Consider the following 22753-nt stretch of genomic DNA (forward strand, 5'->3'; position numbering starts at 1 on the left):
CCGAAGCGGGTGGATCACGAGGTCAAGAGATTGAGACCATCCTGGTCAACATGGTGAAACCCCGTCTCTACTAAAAATACAAAAAATTAGCTGGGGACAGTGGCACGTGCCTGTAATCCCAGCTACTCAGGAGGCTGAGGCAGGAGAATTGCCTGAACCCAGGAGGCGGAGGTTGTGGTGAGCCGAGATCACACCATTGCAATCCAGCCTGGGTAACAAGAGTGAAACTCCGTCTCAAAAAAAAAAAAGAAAGAAAGAAATATAGGAGACATATGGTTAAAAAGAGAAAGACTTGTTGGCTGGGCATGGTGGCTCATGCCGGTAATCCCAGCATTTGGAAAGGCTGAGGAAGGCGGGTTACTTAAGGACAGGAGTTCCAGATCAGCCTGGCCAACAGGGTGAAATCCTGTTTCTACTAAAAATACAAAAATTAGCTGGATGTGGTGGTGTGCACCTATAAGCCCAGCTACTTGGGAGGCTGAGTCAGGAGAATCACTCAAACCTGGGAGGCAGGGGTTGCAGTGAGCTGAGATCGTGCCATTGCACTCCATCCTGGGTGACAGAGTAAGACTCTGTCTCCAAAAAAAAAAGAGAAAGACTACATGAACTTTGAGAAATTGTCATTGTATTAATAACTTCCATTTAATAATTTCACAGAGGTCAAATGCAATTTTAGAAGATACTCTACAAAGTTATATGCACATTGTATTTACAAATAAGTTTAAGAAACTTCCAACCTTCAGCTTTTTGCAGGATTTTCATGGCTTGGTTCAGCTGGCCTTGGCCTATCAGTGCACATGCAGTGTTGTAGCACAGCTCGTGTGTGCCTTCCTGGAAGCCCAAGTTCTCCTGTCAGGGGACAAAATACCAGTTAAATACTAACATGAATATTACTTCACGGCTGTATGGGTACACAAGGATACTCACCGGAACCACTTTTTCCCAATTGCTCTGAGCTGCAACAACTGCTGAAAGGTTTGTTTTCCTCTCCTCATCATAATCATCTTGGGAGTTTCGGACAAGATCTCTATATACCACTAAGCATTCATCATAGCGTTCCAAACGGTATAACTGAATAATAAATAGAAAGTAAAAAATCAGAGACAAATATGCTGTTATGTCTTTACACCATACAAATCTTTTCTGGAACCATTAAGTTGGAATCCTAGTTCAGCATAATATGAACAATCAACTGTTTATGTTTTATAATTTTTAAATTAGTTCCACATACTAGTAATACTTCCAAAAAGTTACTTTTTGAAAATACTTTTTTTTTTTTTGAGACAGAGTCTCGCTGCTGTTACCCAAGCTGGGGTGCAATGGCACGATCTCAGCTCACCGCAACCTCTGCCTCCTGGGTTCAGGCAATTCTCCCGCCTCAGCCTCCTGAGTAGCTGGGATTACAGGCACGTGCCACCATGCCCAGCTAATTTTTTGTATTTTTAGTAGAGACGGGGTTTCACCATGTTGACCAGGATGGTCTCGATCTCTTGACCTCGTGATCCACCCGCCTCGGCCTCCCAAAGTGCTGGGATTACAGGCTTGAGCCACCGCGTCCGGCCTTGAAAATACTTTTATAATGCAGTATAGTACGTCTACTATACTGCAGACCTACAGGCAGGATTCAGTTGAGAAAAGTCATTTTCTTTATCTTTCTTCTTGAAGTTAGTTAAGTCCCTAAATAGATTGTGAAAGAAAACCTTTCTACAAAATTCAACCCTGTTACCTAGATCTGAAATTACGAAATATTTTTCCACAACACAAAATAATTAGTAAAACAGTAACGAAATTATATGTTAAGAAAAAAACGTAATGTTTCCTAGCAGTTCACTACAATCTTCACTTTATCTTTCTCAGAAACCAGCTGTCACACAGGTCAGTCTCAAGTAGACACAACAGAATTCCTAGTGATTTCATTCAACTTGTGCTGAAAGAACAATTGCCACTCTAGGTCAATTAGTCCACTATGTATGACACAGATTGGTGTCTTTAATCAACCTCAAAATGCTAGAATTACCCTGAAGTTATCCAGTTTACCTTAAAAGTTTTTTATAGACCTACAATCCATGCATTTGTCCAAATCTTTCCTCAACTCATCTGTATTATTAAATTCATACTACTTCCTGAGGACAATACATTCAATGCAACATTATTTGCCCTAAATTCACATTTAGAAGTCTTTAAGAGGAGGCTAGTCGTAATGGCTCATGCCTGTAATCCTAGTACTTTGGGAGGCCAAGGCAGGCAAATCTCTTGAGGCCAGGAGTTCAAGACGAACCTAGGCAACATGGCATAATCCTGTCTCTACCAAAAATACAAAAATTGCCTGTAATCCCAGCACTTTGGGAGGCTGAGGTAGGTAGATCACCTGCCTTGAGTTTGAGACCACCCTGATCAACAAGAAACCCTGTCTCTACTAAAAATACAAAATTAGCTGAGCGTGGTGGAACGTGCATGTAACGCCAGCTACTTAGGAGGCTGAGGCAGGAGAATTGCTCAAACCGGGGAGGCAGAGGTTGCAGTGAGCCAAGACTGCGCCACTGCATTCCAGCCTGGGCAACAAGAGCAAAACTCCAACTCAAAAAAAAAAAAAAAAAAATTACCTGGGTGAGGTGGTGCATGCCTGTAATCCCAGCTACTAGGGAGGCTGAGGCAGAAGAATCCTGTGAACCTGGGAAGCAGACAGCCCTATTCTGCATTAGGCTTAATTTTATGTCTTAAATACTTTAAAATATTTTTACGATTTCATGGGCTGGAATCATTTCAACTCTTATCTGTCATGATATCCTTTATTTTAAACTTAGAATAAAATATCAGTGAAATACTATTTCAAATCTGTGTAAGTACACAAGCTCAACGTGCTGCACCTCTGTAACTAAAAAGTCCAAATTAAACAGACTAGTTCTTTCATTTTCTTTGAATTTCTAATTACCCTGAGGAAGTCATTTGTTCATAGCACATTATATACGCAACTGTTTGTATGAAGATCAAGAAGAGGGAATATATTCAAACCTCAAGGACTGGTTTGGTGGCCAGTTTTGTGGAGCATCAGGATGGGCTGGGTTTCCTCATCCCTGCTCCTTGCTAGAGGTAGTCATGCTCACTCAGGATGATTGTCAACATGTATTTAAAAGCAGTAATTACCACTTGTCCATAAAGCTCCTTCAGTTTGTCTGTCTGCTGGGTGGAATTTTCTATCGTCTTCAAGGCATTCTCAATTCTGTTTAGCCTGTACTCGCAATATGCCTTTTCAAAGGAGAGAGAGTTACTGAAGAAGGAAAAAAACCAGTATCTGATTATTATCTAACAATGCAATGTGCCCATTATATACCAGACACTGTTTTAAGCTCTGGATTTAGTCCCCAAAACAGATGAGAAAACTGACAAAGGTTAGAGACTTGTCCAAGTATCAGGCAGCTTGTAAACCTATATCAATCAAACATATAATTAAGCATTTATCAATTTCCCTAGCCTCTCTTTCATGAATATTCTTATTAGAATTATTGGCCTTTTGAAATAAACATTTAAGAAGGAAATCATTCATCTGCTAAATAATTGTCTTAGATACAAAGATAATCTGAAGGCTGTTTTAAATGGGTTGTTTTAGAAGTTTCTTAAATTCATTAACAAAGCAATAAGCCACATAATGCTTCTTTAATCTTGTTTAAGAAACAAACAAATAATTGGCCAGGTGCGGTGTCTCACGCCCGTAATCCCAGCACTTTGGGAGGCCGAGGCGGGTGGATCACAAAGTCAAGAGATCGAGACCATTCTGGTCAACATGGTGAAACCCTGTCTCTACTAAAAATAGAAAAATTAGCCGGGTGTTTGGCATGCGCCTGTAGTCCCAGCTACTTGGGAGGCTGAGGCGGAAGAATCGCTTGAAGCCGGGAGGCAGAGGCTGCAGTTAGCCGAGACTGTGCCACTGTGCTTCAGCCTGGCAAGACTCTGTCTCAAAAAAAAAAAAGAAATAAAAATTAGCAAAGAAAAAATAACCAGAAATCTTAAAAGTAGTACTTGTAACCAAACAACTGGTAAACACTACTAACATACACACATTTAAAAATTCATCTAGGGCCAGGCGCGGTGGCTCACGCCTGTAATCCCAGCACTTTGGGAGGCTGAGGCGGGTGGATCACGAGGTCAAGAGATCAAGACCATCCTGGTCAACACGGTGAAACCCCGTCTCTACTAAAAATACAAAAATCAGCTGGGCATGATGGCGCGTGCCTGTAGTCCCAGCTACTCAGGAGGCTGAGGCAGGAGAATTGCCTGAACCCAGGAGGCGGAGGTTGCAGTGAGCCGAGATCGCGCCATTGCACTCCAGCCTGGGTAACAAGAGCGAAACTCCGTCTCAAAAAAAAAATAAAATAAAAATAAAAATTCATCTACATTAATGTGACACCTCATTGTTGATGTTTCAACCATAATCCATGAGGAAAAATATCTATCAAAGCAAAGACCAATGTCCTTTATTTATTATTTGTTTACCTAACAAAAAATTTACTTTTGGGCCAGGTGCGGTGGCTCATGCCTGTAATCCCAGAACTTTGGGAGGCTGAGGCGGGCGGATCATTTGAGGTCAGAAGTTCGAGACCAGCCTGGCCAACATGGCGAAACCCTGTCTCTACTAAAAATATAAAAATTAGCCAGGAGTGGTGGTGCACATCTGTAATCCCAGCTACCTAGGAGGCTGAGGCAGGGGGATCACTTGAACCTGGAAGGTGGAGGTTGCAGTGAGCCAAGACGGCACCACTGCACTCTGGTCAAAAAGAGCAAAATTCTGTCTCAAAAAAAAAATTTATTTTTATAAATATTCTTATCCAAGACTCATTAACAAAATGTTTGTGAAAATGTCTCTTATCTCACAAAATAGCCCAAAATCAAAACACTGAATTTTAGCACAAACATATTTAATAGGAGAAAAGCAGCATCACCTCTATTTCCCTTTTATTTTAATAAAGTTTAAAATTAATTTTTAATCTCTAACATATTTATATGGCTCAAATATAAAAAGAGAAACACTAAGAGGCTTTATTCCCACTGCTACCCAAATCTAACCTGTTCCTATCATCTCCTACAAATAACTATTTATTCATTGTTTCTCTTTATACTGTTTGTTTTGCAAATACACACGTAACTTTTTATATCCTCCTCCTCTTTTAAAAGGAAGTATATTATATATTGTTTTGCACCTTATAAACCAGTATCCCATTAATATGCTGCAAACTTAATTTCAATACATATTCTTTTGGAGCCTATGTATAACAGTAAAGAAACTTCTACTGAGTTATTCTCCCTACATCCTCCTCATAATTATACCCCACAACTCTCTATGGTTAACCTCCTTAGTGGTTCAAAGGGAAGACAGTGGTTAGAAAAAAGACTCCCTAAGGATGAAAGGAACAAAAGTTACCAGTACTCCTTCCAGTTTCAGAAACACTACTGACAAGCAAAAGGAACAAGGTAAAAAAAAAAAAAATCAGCAAATAGTTGGGAAAAATCATGGAAGAGAATACGGCTATAGTAAGTGTTTCTTCTTCTTTTTTTTTTTTTTGAGACAGAGTCTCACTCTGTTGCCCAAGCTGGAATGCAGTGGCACAATCTTGGCTCACGGCAACCTCCACCTCCCAGGTTAAAGCAATCCTCCTGCCTCAGCCTCCCGGTGCCACTACGCCCAGCTAATTTTTGTAGTTTTAGCAGAGACAGGGTTTCACCATGTTGGCCAGGCTGGTCTTGAACACATATCATCGTGATCCACCTACCTTGGCCTCCTAAAGTGCTGGGATTACAGGTGTGAGCCACTGCATCCAGCCGATAGCTATACTAAGTGTTTCTAATAACTGTACAAGCAACTAACGAAATCACTTACTTGGCTAACACTTTGGTGTGAGTATTGATGACATTCAAGGCTTCCTTGAAACTTCCATTCTGGATAAGGCATACCACTTTACAATGCAGGGCAGTTACATCATCTTTGTTGCTCTGTAGTACTAGAGAACAATTTTAGAAAAGTCATTTTCCTTTTCACATTTTTACTAAATTTTCCTACAACAGAAATAACTGGTCAAAACAACCAGAAGAAACAGCAAACAAAACCAAAAAAAAACTCAAAAAAAAACTAATCTTCACTTTTAACTTAAGAAGTGACAATAAGGAGAGTTATAAACTTTCAGTGAGATAAAGATTCCCTATATGCATGTACCAAGAAAGTGCAGTGAAATAAAGAAGCAATGTCTTCAGATTTTTCATCTTGAAATGCAAGCTACATCCTACACATTTCATTACTTCACAGAGAAAAAGTTCAGGTAGAATTCAGAAGCAAATGACCTAGGTTTGGTGCAAGCCTGCCACCAAATGCCTGGGGGTCTTGGGCATATCACTTAACAGCCAAATCTCAGTTTTCTGAGCTACGAAATGATTACAAAAGTATTACCTATTTAATAAGGTTACTGACAACATGAAATGAGAATATTTTGGAAAAATAAAAGAAATTATAAAGTATAATGCAAAGACAATATATCTTGATGGCAACGTTTCCAAAAATCATTAAAATATTCCCTTTTCACCTAAGAGAACCAAAGAGAAGTATAAGGAAGAACTCAGGTGGCAAGTTTCAATGCTAACAGCTGTTCAGTGTTAAAATGACCAGGATCATAGTGACTCTTGCTCCTGCGCAACTATGGAAGTTCAATTCTCAAAGAATCAGAAGAATTTCTACCAATTAAGACAACACATTGGTGAACAAGGTTGACAACCTGTGCTGATTAAAGAATTCCTGCAAAATACTACACTACTACTAAGCATATAGTACTGGTTGGAAGGTTAGAGTTAATTTAAAAAATTTAGGGATCAAAAAACACTAATTCGTAGCTATTTTTCTAAATGTCTGAAATCACCAAAGTGCACTGTGGGCACAATCACTACTGTTCACGTTAACCCAGCACTCGAGTGTTGAAAATTATTTAGATAGGTTTTCATGTTACTGACATACCTTTTATGTTACTACTACTCTGAACAGCTAAACCCTGCCTTGGTAGTTACATTTCCAAATCTAACATGCACAGGCTGTAACTTCAGTAGAGAAGAACTGTGCACCGCCGAGAACATTAAGTAGCATGGACATATTCCAGGTATGTAGGAAAGAATAAAAGAATATGATAAATTAAACCGCACACCAAAGGCATCAAAACCTGAAATTATCCCTTACAGGACCAAAAAAAAAAAAAAACAGGCCAACTTTTCTTCCGACATTATTTCAAGTATTGGTATTTCCACACACTTATTTCCTAGCTTAACAACACTGAAGAGATTCTATCTATGGGAATGACAGGCCAGACATCCAGATCCAGCCCTTTCCTCTCGCCCCGTAGAATCCATACAGCTTCTACCTTGTCAGCAACAGCTTCTAAACTACGTGTCCCAAGCAGGTTCCTGCCCGCCCCTTCAGCGGCGAAATAGAACAAGCTCCCTCAGCAACACAGTCTGGATCACTGCGCTCAAGATGAAGAAGAAAAAGAAGCAACGTGGAATATTTGTGAAATAAAGCAGAAGAGAAGGAGTCAAATAAGAAAACAGTTTGAAATGGGCTCCAGGAGCTGCGGTCTCTTTAAAACCCTCCCTCGCTTCCCGTGGGGGCTAAAGAGGGAAGTACACGTGGCTCTAAGCAACCAGGGACCCCAGGCTGGCCTGGTGGAGCGAAGGGGTGCGACCTGCATCTGCCGGGCGTTCGGGCACGAGCCGGGCGTTGACTGGGGAGGTCTTGGGGGTCTCCCCTTCCCGAGCCTACCGGAGGTGGTCGCGCGTGCCGGAAACAGGCCGCATCCTCCCGCCGGCCTGGGCCCGCCCTAGTGCCCACCCCGACACTTACTCTTATTGACGGTCTTGAGAGCGCGCGTGAAGTCGCCGTTCTGGCCATACCGGTTCACTTCACTCCACAGCGCAGGCACTGAAACCCCCCCGCTGCCGCCGCTCGCCATCTTGGAGGAGACGAGGGGAGGGGCGGGGCGACCTCTGCCCCGGAAGAGGATCTCCTAGGCAGCCAAGTGGAGGAGGAAGCCGGTGATTGCTAAGCGTCGCGAGGTTGGGAGCATCTTCAGCCCCGAGGCAGCATCAGAGATCATAATCTGCTCTCTTGGCAAGAAATTTGTATGGATAGAGTTGATACAGCTCACCTGAAGTTGGGGTGGAGAAAAGAGGCGTCAGACTCCTGGACGGGGTTGGTCACCAGTGTCGGTTAAAATTAGCGTGTTTCCAAGAGACCGCCGTGGTCGAGGCAGCGTCCTGGTCCCACGGTGTGGGGTGGACGATCGTTTGTAGGATGTAAATAAAAAGGCTATGAGGTGGTAAATAGAAGACTACCAGCTAGAAACCGTAGGGAGTCATTTGAAGAAGAAATAGGCACGGCTCATCAGTGGTTGAGGGAAAGGGATTTTGAAAGATGATTAGGGGGCCGGGCGCGGTGGCTCACGCCTGTAATCCCAACACTTTGGGAGGCTGAGGCGGGTGGATCACGAGGTGAAGAGATCGAGACCATCCTGGTCAACATGGTGAAACCCTGTCTCTACTTAAATACAAAAAATCAGCTGGGCATGGTGGCTCATGCCTGTCGTCCCAGCTACTCAGGAGGCTGAGGCAGGAGAATTGCCTGAACCCAGGAAGCAGAGGTTGCGGTGAACCGAGATCGCGCCATTGCACTCCAGCCTGGGTAACGAGCGAAACTCCGTCTCAAAAGAAAAAGACGGTAATCTCGCTATGTTGCCCAGGCTGGTCCGGAACTCCTGGGCTCAAGCAGTCCTCCCACCACATTCTCCCCAACTGTCGGGATTACGGGCATGAGCCACCACACACCTAGACTATGTGAGTGATTCACTTGATGTGAATTTTACCGTTTTTTTTTTTTTTTTCTTTTTTTTTGAGACAGAGTCTCAGTCCGTCACCAGTCGCCAGGCTGGAGTGCAGTGGCGCCACCTCGGCTCACTGCAACCTCCACCTCCTGGATTCAAGCAATTCTCCAGCCTCAGCCGTCCAAGTAGCTGTGACTACAGGCGCGCGCCACCACGCCCAGCTAATTTTTTGTATTTTTAGTAGAGACGGGGTTTCACCATGTTGACCAGGATGGTCTGGATCTCTTGAGCTCGTGATCCACCCGCCTCGGCCTCCCAAAGTGCTGGGATTACAGGCGTGAGCCACCGCGCCCGGCCATCATTGCAGTATTATACAATGCAAAGAGCATGAAAGGTGGCTTGAACTCTAGGTGCAGGAGGGTGTAATTCTTGTGAATTAGTAAAAATCGTGAGAAGAGCTTTAGACTTTTACTGACTAGAACTGTCACAGGTTTCAAGCCAGTTGTTTAGATTTCAGGGGGTGGGAATTCCAGATGACATGGTATACCCAAAATGTGCGAGAAAATTGGGTATACCCAAAATTTTGTTGTATTTTGTTATTCTGAGAAAATGTTTTGTAGATTCCATTGTATTCTCCAAAGGTGTTTATGTCTACCATTCCCTCCAAAAGTGAAGAGCCACTCGCCTAGTAGTACTTTTTAGAACAGTGACTTTATATAAGAATTGGCAGTTTTGGTTTCTGTATCATTCTAATCCCATATACTTTTTAGCTTTTAGAAATGCCTCAGAATTCCCGCCGCTATGGATTTGTTTCTATTTCTTATGTCATTTTAATGGAGTTTTGTGGCAAACAGCCTATAATTATGGGGCTTAATCTGCCATTTTTGAAACAGGAATCTTCCAAACCAGAGTGCCAGAGCGGTGTTTTTGGTTGTTTTTGCTGTTTTAAATAAACAACAAATTTACTTCTCACATTGTGAAGGCTGGAAAGATTGTCTGGTGAGGGCCCACTCTGATTCATACATAGATAGCAACTTCTGTTTTCACATGGTGGGAAAAAAAAAATGATCTTTTCAAGCATATATCTGATGCCACTTTCCCACACTCATGACAAAATCCTAACTACAAAGCCTAGCAGTAAGGGCTTTTGTGATGTGGCCTCTGCTTGCCACCTCCCCAACTCATAGAGGTCTTCTTACTCATTTCCTAGCCCCCTTGCAAGCTATTCTCCTCTAACTTCTGTGTTGTGTGTCCCCCTACCTCCCGAATTTGCACTTTTATTCATTTGACAAGTGTTTGAATGTCTTGTATATGCCAGTGCCAGGTATTACACCAGTTGCTGGGATACAACTGACAACAAAGACAGCCCAGTGTAATAATAAATTTATTTTCTAGTTGGGAGAGATGGGTAATAAACAAATATGTACTATGTTTGGTGGTAATGTTTACTGAAGAAAATTATGGAAAGATAAGAAAGATTGAGTATAGACTGAAAAATTAGAGTCCTTTTCATTCACAATATACAATTGTTTTTTAGAGATCAGAGAGCCCTTCCTACTTTTGTGTATTTACAATACCCTATTCTTACTCCATATTAAGACTTAATAATAGTGTTTTGAAATTGTCTGCCCCAGAAGACTCCAACATTCATTGAGGGCAGAAGGTTAATTTTGTTCATCTTTGCATTCCCAGGGGACTTTCCCCCTCCCTACCCCCAGGGGTCTTATACATACATAGTAGGCTGTATTAGTTCTAATAAAAACGAAAACAAATAACAAACAAACAAAAAAACAGAACCAACAGGATATGTAGAGATTATGAGAAATTGGCTCAGCAAAATGGAAGTGAAATCCCACAATCTGTCTTCTGCAGGCTGAAGGCCCAGGAAAGCCAGTTTAGTTTCAAACCCAAAGGCTTGAGAATCAGGGGAGGCAATAATGTAAGTCCTACTCTGCAGGTCTGAGGCCCAGGAGCACCAATGTCTGGGGGCACAAAATGAATGTCCCAGCAATCCACCCTTCCTCCCCTTTTATGTTCTATTCAGGCCTTCAATGGATTAGATGATGCCCACCCACATGGGTGAAGGCAGTCTTCTTCATTCAATCTACTGATTCAAATGCTAGTCTCTTGAAACACCATCACAGATCACCTAGAAATGATGTTTGAGCAGCTATCAGGGCATCCCTTAGCCCAGTCAAGTTGACAGATTAGCCATCACGTCAGTATCTACAGCATATTTTTACATTAATGAATTTAGCCATTTATGATTTGAGAAGCTTCCATGTACAGTTTCATATGGTATCTTGTCAACTCTGAGGCAAGCAAAGGAAATAATATCTAGCTAAATTTTCTAACTTGATTTCCATCCCACTATTTTCACTGTACTGCAATGTGAGATGAACAATTCCACCCCAAGTATTTGAGGTGTGGGAAGCTGGATGCAAAAACACCATTAAAAACAACTTTCTTCAGTGGCTTTCTAAGGTCGGCTGGGCTGAAATGGCAGTTTGTGGATGCTCCATGGCACATCACACTGCCCCTTCATATTTTTAGCAATTAAATCAGCTGATGGGAATATTTAATTACAGCTAATTTTTTCTTTCTTTCTTTTTTTTTTTTTGAGACAAGAGTTTCACTCTTGTTGCCCAGGCTGGAGTGCAATGGTGTGATCTCAGCTCACCGCACCCTCTGCCTCTCAGGTTCAAGCAATTCACCTGCCTCAGCTTCTGGAGTAGCTGGGATTACAGGAATATACCACCACACCTGGTTAATTTTTATTTTAACACAGACGAAAGGCGGAGAATACTCCAAGCCGCTTCTAATTAGCTGGAGGAGCATGTTCCTGCAGATTACCAGAACCCCCAAGAGTATGGAAAAGGGGGGGTTCCTGGAAACCCCCCAGTCTGCCTGCCCGGGCCTGCAATGCGATCAGTGTGCATTCTGCTGAGAAATAGGACGCTGGAAGAAAAAATGTCCACAGTTAACTGAGGAACAGGACGATCCTAAGCAGGAGGATCCAAATGACTGTGAAGGGGCTCTGTTCAATCTAATGGAAGGGCCACTGGACTAAGAGAGGGGGGCTGGACTCATATGCCCCCAAAGAGCCCATGGTCCGGACGACAGCCCTGTAACCCCCCCATCGAAAGGAACAAGGCCAGTGGTGTTCAATCAATTAAGGTATTAAGAGGACAGACTTTCTTGTACTTAATGAATTGCCCCTGCCCCCCTTCTCCAGCAAAACCTACTGTGCAAATCGAGGGCCACTATCCCATTCAACAAAGGAGACTACCTGCAGCTAAAACTGCCTCAGTCGGGGGTCATCCAGGCTCTCACTGTCCCTTGGGAAGGAGGGTGGAGACTTCCTAGCCAGAAGCAGAAGACTGATATTATCACCCAGGCCAGTGCAGGGTTTGCGTGGCTTTGCACCCAACTTATACACGCAGTTGGGATTATTGCCAGCAGCGGATAGTTGGTTCACTTAATTGGACTTAAAAGAATACCTCCTTAGCATTGGACTGGCCTTGGAGGGTCAAAAAGTATTTGCATTTCAATGGGAGAAATCCAGAAGCAGGTGTAACCACTCAATGCACCTGAACCCAGCTTCCCAGGGGCTCAGAAACTCTCTCATCATTGATGAGGAGGCATCAGCCTGTGACCATCCCCCAGAAGCTTCTTGCTTGCATGCTGCCCCCCTATGCTGATAACCTTCTATTGGGACACCCCACGGCAGTCGGGTGCGCAAACAAATGCCTTACTTCGGCACCTGGAGGGCTGTGGGTATAAAGTGTCTAAAAGGAAAGCCCTGATTTGCCAAAAAGCAAATGCAATATCTGAGGCTCGCCATCTGGAAGAGGGAACGCAGCCCAGAAGCAGAGAGGAAGCAAGCCCCTGCAAAGTAACAGAACCTGAGACCAAAAAGCAGGTAAGAGAGCTTCTGGGAGTGGTGGGTTTTGTAAATTGTGGATTTCCAAACTTCGCAGTACTGACCAAACCCTTACACACAGTGACAAAGGGGAGAGGGGAGAAGACAAGACACCCTTCAAATGGGGCAGAAGCTAAAAGTGAAACTTCTGTTGGCCCTGGTTTTGGGGTTAGCCAATTTTAACACAGCTTTTTCATGCTGTCAAAAAAAAAAAAAAAAAAAAAGGAGGAAGAAAAATGGCAATCAAAGATTCTAGCCTCAACTCTGGGAAGAATTTAAATATCAAAGCACCCCACACAGCAGTGACTCTAATGAATACCAAAAGAACTCATTGGTAAGCCTGCCAAATACCAGGGCCCGCTATGTGCAGTGGTTGTACAAGCCATACATGAGCCTCGTTTAGGTCGAGTCACTTGAAAAGATGTTGGGTTGGTACTTTTACATCTTACACTTATCAGCCTTAACTAAAACTGTGGCACGGCGGTGTATTCATTACATGTCGGCAACACAACGTGAGGCAGTGTCCCAACTATTCTCCCTGGCATTCAAGCTTACGGAGCAGCTCTGTTTTAAAGATCTCCAGGTACTGAAATGTCCCAAGTGTGGGGGACATAAGTATTTGTTGGTCCTGTTGTGCACATACTCTGAGTAGGACTGAAAAGGCCCATGAAGTAATCCCTGTGCTCCTTCGAGATCTTATCCCTAGGTTTGGACTGTCACTGCGCAACAGATCAGACAACGGACCAGCATTTGTGGAGGATTTAGTCCAGAAAACAGCAACGGCCTTGGGTATCACCTGGAAACTGCATGCTGCCTACCGACCTCGGAGTTCTGGAAAAGTGGAAAAATCGGACCATCAAAAACAGCTTAGGGTAAGTGTGTCAGGAAACAAGGTTAAAGTGGGTGCAGGCACTTCCCTTGGTATTATTCAAAATTAGAGGCACCCTCTTTAGGAAAAACAGGATATTCCCCTATGAAGTCTTATACCATAGGCCCCCTCCCCTACTCCCGGCACTCCTAGGAACTCCTCGGGAGTGGGGAGAGATTGAGTTAGGATGCTAGTTACTAGCCCTAGGGAGAATTGCTTAGGATACTTCAACCCGAGTAAATAACAAATGTTCTGTAAGCCTTTTTCTCCCCAGTTCACCCTTTCTCACTAGGTAATCATGTGTGGATAAAGGACAGGAATACAGTCCCTCTAAAGCCACAATGGAAAGGACCTCAGACTTGATCCTGACCAATCCCAGCCTGAATCCACTACAGCCGTGTAAAACCAGCAACACCTGAGACTTGGACCAAGGCAAGGACTGCAGAATCACCTTAAAAAGGACAACAAGCCTTGCTCCAGCCACATCCTGGAAGCTGGCTGGTCCACGCATGGCCGAAGCATGAGGAAATTCACCGTGGGACTTGTTCTTAATATTTGGACTTGTACAGTAGGAGCATTAACTAATTTTAAAGAATGCCCTCGGTATGTACACCAGGTAGGGCATAAAAGTTACAGCCATTCTTTTGTCCTACAGTTCTTATAAATGTACAGGGGGACAGAGAAGGGAACCTGTTTATATAACGGTACTCAATATAAGGTGTGTAGTCCATGAAATGGACAGGTAGCTGTGTCATAGGCATCATTAAGCCCTCTTTCTTCCTATTAAGACGGGTAGGCTGTTAATGTATTCAGTCAACTCCGCTAGAGAGAAAAAGAAACCTAAAGATAGGAGAATGGACAGATAAGTGGCCACTGGAGAAAACTATTAAGTATTATGGCCTGGCCACATGGGCAGAGGATAGCTCATGGGGATACCAGACCCCTATTTACATGCTCAACCGGATCATCCAGTTGCAGGCCGTTTTGGAAATACTCACTAATGAAACGGGCAAAGCTCTGTCCCTTTTAGCCCAACAACAACAACAAAAACTCAAATGAGAAATGCGATTTACCAGAACCGGCTGGCCCTAGATTTGCTAGCAGCCTAAGGAGTCTGTGGAAAATTCAATGTAACCAACTGCTATCTGCACATAGATGACCAGGGGTAAGCAGTGGAAGGTATTGTGCGAGACATGACCAAACAAGCACATGTACCTGTACAAGTGTGGCACGGATTTAACCCTGAGTCCTTATTTGGAGGTTGGTTCTCATCCTTGGGAGGATTCAAAACCCTCACCGTAAGTGTTAAAAGAGCAGGCCAGCTGGAGCCTCCTGAATCTCCTTCCTGAAAACAACAGGCTAGGCCTTGGGGAAACTCTCCAGAAGGCACTATTTTTACTTAAAAAGAGATCAAACCAGAAACCTTTTCACGTGTGAGGCCTAAAACTGTAAACCAGAACCCTTTCATATGTGATTCCTGAAACTGTAAGCTAAAACCTTTTCACGTGAGTCCTAAAACATGAACCTAAGATTCTTCCATGTGTAACATCTAAAGTATAAGCCTATATAAAGGCTGAACCTCCCTTTGTTAGACGAGCTTGGCTGTTAGGCACCTATGCCACCTTGCTCCCAGCTGAAATAAATTCTTTCCTCCTGTATTCGGTGTCCGAGATCCTTTCCCGCAGCCGCTCCTGCTACAATAGTCCTATCTACCAGTTTAAATGAATGCTTAAAAATTTTCTACTGGATAGAAGTAGGTGGTGTCTTAAGGCTAGGTAAGGGTAAACAAGCTAAAATAGCAGCCAGTGACTTTAGAGACCATGAAACCAAAGTTAATCTTTTTAAGTCCTTTTAATTGTTCTTATAAACTAGTGTAAGATATAAACTTAAGTAGTACACATGAGTTTTATAATTTACCCATCACTGGCAGATAGCTAAGCATAGCACATCAGGGCATAACACAGTGTGAGGGAAATAAAGTGTACAATGACATCTTCTATTCTGGACCTAATAATTCAACAAAGAAAGAACTACTTGTGGTCATTGTGGTTACAAAAGGTTTCATGGAGACAGTGAAGATAAAGCTCTACTTACTAACAAATAGGTTTTAATGATAAAAATATGGGCCTTCAAAGAACTAAAGGTACCAATGTGTGACAGTCCAAAATTTATGAGGAAAATGAGTTCCCTTCATGGGTCACATCAGCAATTTTTTTTTTCCTCTTGAGACAGTCTCACTCTTGCCCTGGTTGGAGTGCAGTGGCATGATCTCTGCTCACTGCAACTTCCACCTCCTGAGTTCAAGGTGCTGCAATTCTCATGCCTCAGCCTCTGGAATAGCTGGGATTACAGGTACCCACCACCATGGCTGGCTAATTTTTGTATTTTTAATAGAGACAGGGTTTCACCACGTTGGCAGGCTGGTCTGAAACTCCTGACCTCAAGTGGTCTGCTTGTTTCAGCCTCCCAAAGTGCTGTGATTATAGGCATGAGCCACTGTGCCCAGCTATGTCATCAATTCTTAATATATAAACCATGAATAGGCTTCAGGAGAACCCAAAAACCAATGAAATCTGTTGGTAAGTTTTATTTGTGCTGTTTTCTACAGAGGGTCAACAGCATATGTATTTTCAAAGAAGTCTGTGGTGCAAAAGAGTTTGTAAAGAGTTTATTATGTTAGAAGTCCTTGTGGAATCAACTTGGAAAACAGTGGATTGAGAATAAGGACTGTCTAGATCAGAATAATTGTTGAATCTGACCCTCACTTGAGGCTTTTTGTACAGAGGAAGAGAAGACGGTAAATTCAAGGGTTAATCTGAAATTAACACCAACATGACTTGGTGATGAATGAAACGTGAAACAAGAGAAAAACATCAATGATGAAATCAAGGTTCTGACTTGCAACAGTGAGTATATCAAGAGTTACAGGCTTGAAAGAGGAATAAAATTGGAAGCATTCTGTTTTCTGTGAGAGTGCCCATGGGACGTATAGGGAGAAGTGGACAGTTGAAAATACAAGTCTAGCCAGGCACAGTGGCTCATGCTTATAACCCTAGCACTTTGGGAGGCTGAGGTAGGAGAATTACTTGAGTCCAGGAGTTTCAGACCAACCTGAGTGACAGAGTGAGACCTTGTCTCTACAAAAAATAAAATTAGCTGGGCATGGTGCTGCAAGATTATAGTTAGTCCCTGTTACTTGAGAGGCTGAGGTAGGATAATTGCTTGAGCCCAAGAGGCAAGGCAGTAGTGAGCTGAGATCATGCCACTACAGCCTAGGCAACAGTGAGACCCTGTCTCAAAAAAAAAAAGAAAATACAAGTCTAGAGACACATAGCTGGCTGGGTGTCTCATGCCTGTAATCCCAGTACTTTGGCAGGCTGAGGCGGGTGAATAACCTGAGGTCAGGAGTTTGAGACTGGCCTGACCAACATGGAGGAAACCCTGTCTCTAATAAAAATACAAAATTAGCTGGGCGTCATTGCAGGCTCCTATAGTCTCAGCTATTTGGGAGGCTGAGGCAGGGGAATCAATTGAACCTGGGAGACGGAGGTTGTGGTGAGCTGAGATTGCACCACTGCACTCCTGCCTAAGCAACAAGAGTGAAACTCCATCTCAAAAAACATACAAACAAAAAACCCAAAACAAAACAAAAGAAAAAAAGAGACACATAGCTGGGAGTTAGTAATACTAGTTTTAGTTGAGGGAGTTAAGATGATTCAATCAGTACTAAAGAAGAAACTCAATAGCAGAGACCATCAATACTTAAGGAAAAAGGGTGAAATAAGACAAAAATAATAAAGGCTGGCTGAAATATCTTGGTCTCCAGACTAAGAAAGGATGGGTTAGGTGTTCATGTTTATTAATATGGATATAGAGAAGCATTTATTCACTAATACATTTTGTTTGTATTCTCTAATTTAATATCACTTTTCATCTTGCTTGATTTTCCTTCAGCTAAATTAGAAATTTGTAGTTTTCCCCCTAAAAAATTCAATGACATTCTTTCTTATAAATTACATTCTCTGATTTTCTTGTCAGCCTGCTTCAAGGAAATCCATGTGTTCAAAATGCTTGCTCGCAGTTTGCCCCATACCAAATGGTTGTTTAATCCAAATATCTGGGCAGCAAACTGAGCTGATCCTTCTGGAGAAAGTATGGTTGAACAGCCAAGACCTATTGGTTCAGAAAGAAAAGTCAGAAAATTGAGCTCAATTAATAATGAAAATACAACCTCACGAAATATTTTATACTCGGAGCAGTACTGCCACAGAAAATAAAAAGCTACTGCATTATTCTGACCAAAAGTAGGATCTGTAGAAGAACTTTAATACCAGAGTAGTAAAGTGATTATAAGAGGAAAAGCAGTATTATCTCCGATGAAGAGAGATTTTATATATATCATCTATCACCCTTCTTATAGAATTCACTTACAAAGAAACTTACCTTTTTGAAACTTCTGTTCACATATACTATCCCTTTCAATCCCTGATGAAGAACAACTGAAGTAAAACAGGGGTCAAGGTAAATGGAGAGAAATACCTGTTCTCAGACAAACTTGAACTACGTTGTTTTCATAATTTTCTGGCTAATCTTTCTGTCTGCACTTGAACTATTAACATTTTTAGGCAATAAAAAAAGTCAAATCCACAGAATAGCCGGGTGCGGTGGCTCACGCCTTTAATCCCAGCACTTTGGGAGGCTGAGGCGGGTGGATCATGAAGTCAAGAGATCGAGACCATCCTGGTCAACATGGTGAAACCCCGCCTCTATTAAAAATACAAAAAATTAGCTGGGCATGGTGGTGCGTGCCTTAATCCCAGCTACTCAGGAGGCTGAGGCGGGAGAATTGCCTGAACGGAGGTGGAGGTTGCGGTGAGCAGAGATCATGCCATTGTGCTCCAGCCTGGGTAACAAGAACAAAACTCCGTCTCAAAAAAAAAAAAAAAGAAAGAAAAGAAAAGAAAAGAAAAGAAAAGAAAAAAACCCACAAGGCCAATCTACTAATTTGTATTAGTATGTTATTTTATGCAGCTCTACCACTATGTGGTACTGGTCAAGTTACCTCATGTTAATTTATTGTCCTCTTCTATAAGGGAATTGTAACTAGTAGCTATTGGATATGACACTTCAATGAGTTGTTTATACAGGTTAAGTGTTTAGAGCATTTTCTGGTATACAACATATGTTCCAAGAATGTCAACCATTATTTTTGGCACATTGGGTAGTGTTTTTTACTTAATATTTGAAATACCGATGCCTCTTGCCCAGGACTCCCTTTCTGGTAAAAGAATAGCTTAAATTGTTTTTTTTTTTTTTTAAAAAGGTTATCTAGTGAGCATGACATCAGAGAAAGAGAAATATGGGCAGTGTTCAGGTTACTGTACACAGTAACCTGATTTTACACAGGTTACTGTAAAACCTCTCCTCAAAAGATTATCCCCAATTCTAGTGATCATTATGTACAAGTCTTCTAGATTATTTGTCTCTCCTGAAACAGCATACCATAAAAATTGCAAATGTTTTGCTCATCATGCTCCCCATCTGTAAGCTCCAAGGATAATATCTATACAATTCCTCTGGCATAAATTTGGTTACAGCTTTATTTGTAACCACTGATTTTTTGCTTGAGACATTTGTATAGTCACGTCATGTTAAAGATAGCTGAGGCACAAAATGTAATTCTCGGAGCTTATAAAAACTGTCAAGGGAATAATGAAAACAGGCATAAACACACAAGGCCAGATAACAGCAGTAACATTTTGGTAACTGAAAGGCAAAGAGAGTGGTAACTAACTTAGCAGACCAAGAAAACTTAATCCTAGCTGGGCACGGTGGCTCATGCCTGTAATTCCAGCACTTTGGGAGGCTGAGGTAGGTGATCACCTGATGTCAGGAGTTTAAGATCAGCAGGGTCAACATGGTGAAACCTCATCTCTACTAAAAATGTAAAAGTAGCTGGGCATGGTGGTGCATGCCTGTGGTCTCAGCTACTTGGGAGGCTTAGGCAGGAGAATGGCTTGAACTCAGGAGGCAGAGATTGCAGTGAGGTGAGATTGCGCCATTGCACTCCAGCCTAGGGAACAAGAGCAAACTCTGTCACCAAAAAAGAAAGAAAAAAAAAAAAAGAAAACTTAATCCTCAACTGAAAGCAGGAAAAGATGGAAAGCAACATGATTGACATAGCACTCCCCCAAAGGTTAACTAACTTAATTAGTGGCACCAGATACCTTTGGAAGGGAATAGGGACTACTAAGAAGATAATTGATTCAAAGTCTAAGAAGCATTCAGACCCTCAAATCTCCTTTCCCACTCTATCTACCTAACTGTCCCTTTAAAGCACTGTAGCTTTTTTTTTTTTCTTTTAAACATTATTTATTTATTTGTTTCTGAGACAGGGTCTTGCTTTGTCATTCAGGTTGGAGTGGAGTGGTACAATCACGGCTCACTGTAGCCTCAACTTCCTAGGCTCCAGTGATCCTCCCACCTTTGCCTCCCTACTAGCTGGGACCACAGGTGTGTGCCACCACGCCCAGATAATTTTTATATTTATGGTAGAGACAGGGTTTCATCCTGTTGCCTAGGTTAGTCTCAAACTTCTGAGTTCAAGGAAGCCACCAATGTCTGCCTTCCAAAGTGTTGGGATTCAGGTGTGAGCCACCACACCAGGCCTTTTAATTTTTCTGAAGGTAAAACAGACTTCAGTCTAGGCTTCTTTGGACTAGGGGACACCAAACACAGACAACTTTTGTTCTTTTTTTCTAGTCAACACTTAAGAAAACACCTAGATACTAATGTAAGTGGTTAATGGAAGAACAATCCCTAACAGATCACCCCACAGTAAAGCCCAATTTTGACATGCACCACCCACTTGAAGTTTCCAATTGTTTTTTAAGTCTTTTCATTTTTATTACTCAAAAAAGTTTAATTTTTTATTTAGCTTTCTGACTCTGTGCTTGCGCCTTCAATACTTTCAAAATGATTTTCTGCTCCTTGATAAGGAAAGCACGCTTGATCCTGTCACGAACACATTTAGCACACATTCCAATTATTTTTTTTAAATAGTGTTCCACTCTTAAAAGAGCAAACAGCCAAGGACTACCAGACAGCTGAAGAAAGTAACTATATACAATAGACTATAATCATCTTCTCCAGAGCACAAAAAAGAGCTCTTGGAAATTAAAAAAAAAAACACACACACAAGAAACAACAACAACCCAGAAAACAAAAACCAAAAGAAATATAAAAACATTGTGTCAAAAGAAGCCAGAGGCAGTGGTTCCTACCCAATCCCAACACTTTGGGAGGCTGAGATGGGAGGATTTCTTAACCCAGGAGTTCAGGACAAGCCTAGGCAACATATGAAGTGCCTGTCTCTACAAAAAGTAAAAAAATTAGCCAGGTATGATGGTGTGGGCCTGTAGTTGTTGTTACTTGGAAGGCTGAGGCGGAAGGATCACATGAGCCTAGGAGTTCAAGGGTGCAGTGAGATATGATCACGCCTCTGTGCTCCCACCTGGGCAACAGAGCAAGACCCTGTCTCAAAAAAAAAAAAAAAACACAAAAAACCACAAATACACACACACACACACACACACACACACACACACCCCTGTATCCAAAATGAAGGCTGGGCACAGTGGCTCACACCTGTAATCCCAGCATTTTGGGAGGCCAAGGCAGGCAGATCACCTGAGGTCAAGAGTTTGAGACCAGCCTGGCTAACATGTGAAATCACGTATCCAACTAAAAATACAAAAATTAGTCTCGTGTGGTGGTGCATACCTATAATCCCAGCTACTTGGGAGGTTGAGGCACAAGAATCACTTGAACCTAGGAGGCAGAGGCTGCAGTATGCCGAGATCACACCACTGCACTGCAGCCTGGGTGACAGATATAACTCCACCTCAAAAACAAAAACTAATTAGTAGAGTTGGTATGTAAAATTAAGGAAATATTCCAGAAAGTATAGCAACAAGACAAATAGAATAAACAGAATAAAATACAGAGGCCCAAATTTGGATAAATTAAAAAATGTTTGAAGAGAAAATATGGAGGGGTAAGAAAATTAGATAATTCAAGAAAAATGACTAAGAAATCAGAATTTCAGATGAAAAGAGCCCACCGAAAGTCCATAATGAAAACAGACTCAGCACATCATGTCTGTGTAAAATTTAAGAACAATGAAAACAGACAAAAGATCCTGAAAGTTTCCAGAGAGAAACAAAATTCATAAGAAACCTCAAATCAGACTGGTGGAAAAGCAATGGAGTCCTTAACAACTGGATGCTAGGAGACACTGGAGTAATAATGCTCTCCAAATTCCAAGGCAAAATGATTTTCAGCATAGGATTCTATTTATAAACTATCAAATAAGTGTAGGGCTTCAATATAAACAATTTGATACCTTGGCATCAAAATTTACCTTTTGTATTCTTTTGCCACTAAGTTCAAGAATGTACTCCAACAAAATAAAAATAAACCAAGTAAGGGGAAAACATGGGAGATCCAAGCCTAGAAAAAGGCAAAATGAGTCTCTACAATGATGGTAAAGGGGGATCCTAAGAAAACAGCAGTCCATACTGGACCAGGTTGGAGAGCTCAAGGACTTAATATAATTGACAGGAATCAAGAGTGGATATATACATCTATGAGAAAAATTAGGGGTTTTAGTAATAAAGCAAATCTGCTCCTACTGAAACAATATTGATCCTCATAAATTATAGAACATCAGATCATATCTTGGATTATGATGAACAAACCATAACACTCTTATGTGATCTAGTTCCATCAGTCAAAAGGATTATTTTTTTATCCCCAATTTTTATGTTGTTATTTTTTATCCCCAATTTTCCTTTTTGAGATGAAGTCTTGCTCTGTCACCCAAGCTGGAGTGCAGTGGTGCAATCTTGACTCAATGCAACCTCCACCTCTCAGGTTCAAGTGATTCTCCTGCCTCTGAGTAGCTGGGATTACAGGTGCTCCCCACCATGCCCAGCTAATTTTTGTATTTTTAGTAGAGATGAGGTTTCACCAAGTTGGCCAGCCTTGTCTTGAACTCCTGACCTCAAGAGATCTGCCCACTTCAGCCTCCCAAAGTGCTAGGATGACAGGCATGAG

At 42.0% G+C, this 22753-nt stretch overlaps 2 protein-coding genes and 1 long non-coding RNA gene across 6 annotated transcripts in view; 1 reads left to right on the top strand and 2 right to left on the bottom strand.

Annotated features, from left to right (window-relative positions):
* The window catches only part of SRP72 (signal recognition particle 72), a 35966-nt gene extending 27963 nt beyond the window's left edge, over positions 1-8003 (bottom strand). Inside the window, exons 1-5 of the mRNA XM_002745814.7 lie at positions 7871-8003; positions 5873-5993; positions 3145-3268; positions 928-1071; positions 738-849 (exon numbers count right to left, since the gene is read on the bottom strand). Coding sequence (XP_002745860.3) covers positions 738-849; positions 928-1071; positions 3145-3268; positions 5873-5993; positions 7871-7979 — 610 coding nt within the window. The 5' untranslated portion in view covers positions 7980-8003. The remainder of the gene's footprint in view (positions 1-737; positions 850-927; positions 1072-3144; positions 3269-5872; positions 5994-7870) is intronic.
* A 36-nt stretch (positions 8004-8039) lies between these two features.
* Positions 8040-15294, top strand: LOC108590916 (uncharacterized). Of its 4 annotated transcripts, none has more exons than XR_013533114.1 (4): positions 8040-8218; positions 11470-12768; positions 13462-13640; positions 13911-15294. It is a non-coding gene; the product is annotated as an uncharacterized LOC108590916 (long non-coding RNA). The 4 variants fall into 4 exon arrangements; XR_013533113.1 differs by having other exon boundaries at positions 13929-15294; XR_013533115.1 differs by having other exon boundaries at positions 11475-12768; positions 13929-15294.
* A 180-nt stretch (positions 15295-15474) lies between these two features.
* The window catches only part of PAICS (phosphoribosylaminoimidazole carboxylase and phosphoribosylaminoimidazolesuccinocarboxamide synthase), a 51735-nt gene continuing 44456 nt past the window's right edge, over positions 15475-22753 (bottom strand). Inside the window, exon 14 of the mRNA XM_008993307.5 lies at positions 15475-17809. Within this exon, the coding sequence (XP_008991555.3) occupies positions 17643-17809 (167 nt within the window). The 3' untranslated portion in view covers positions 15475-17642. The remainder of the gene's footprint in view (positions 17810-22753) is intronic.

This window comes from Callithrix jacchus, chromosome 3, assembly GCF_049354715.1.
Source record: "Callithrix jacchus isolate 240 chromosome 3, calJac240_pri, whole genome shotgun sequence".
Lineage (NCBI taxonomy): Eukaryota > Metazoa > Chordata > Mammalia > Primates > Cebidae > Callithrix > Callithrix jacchus.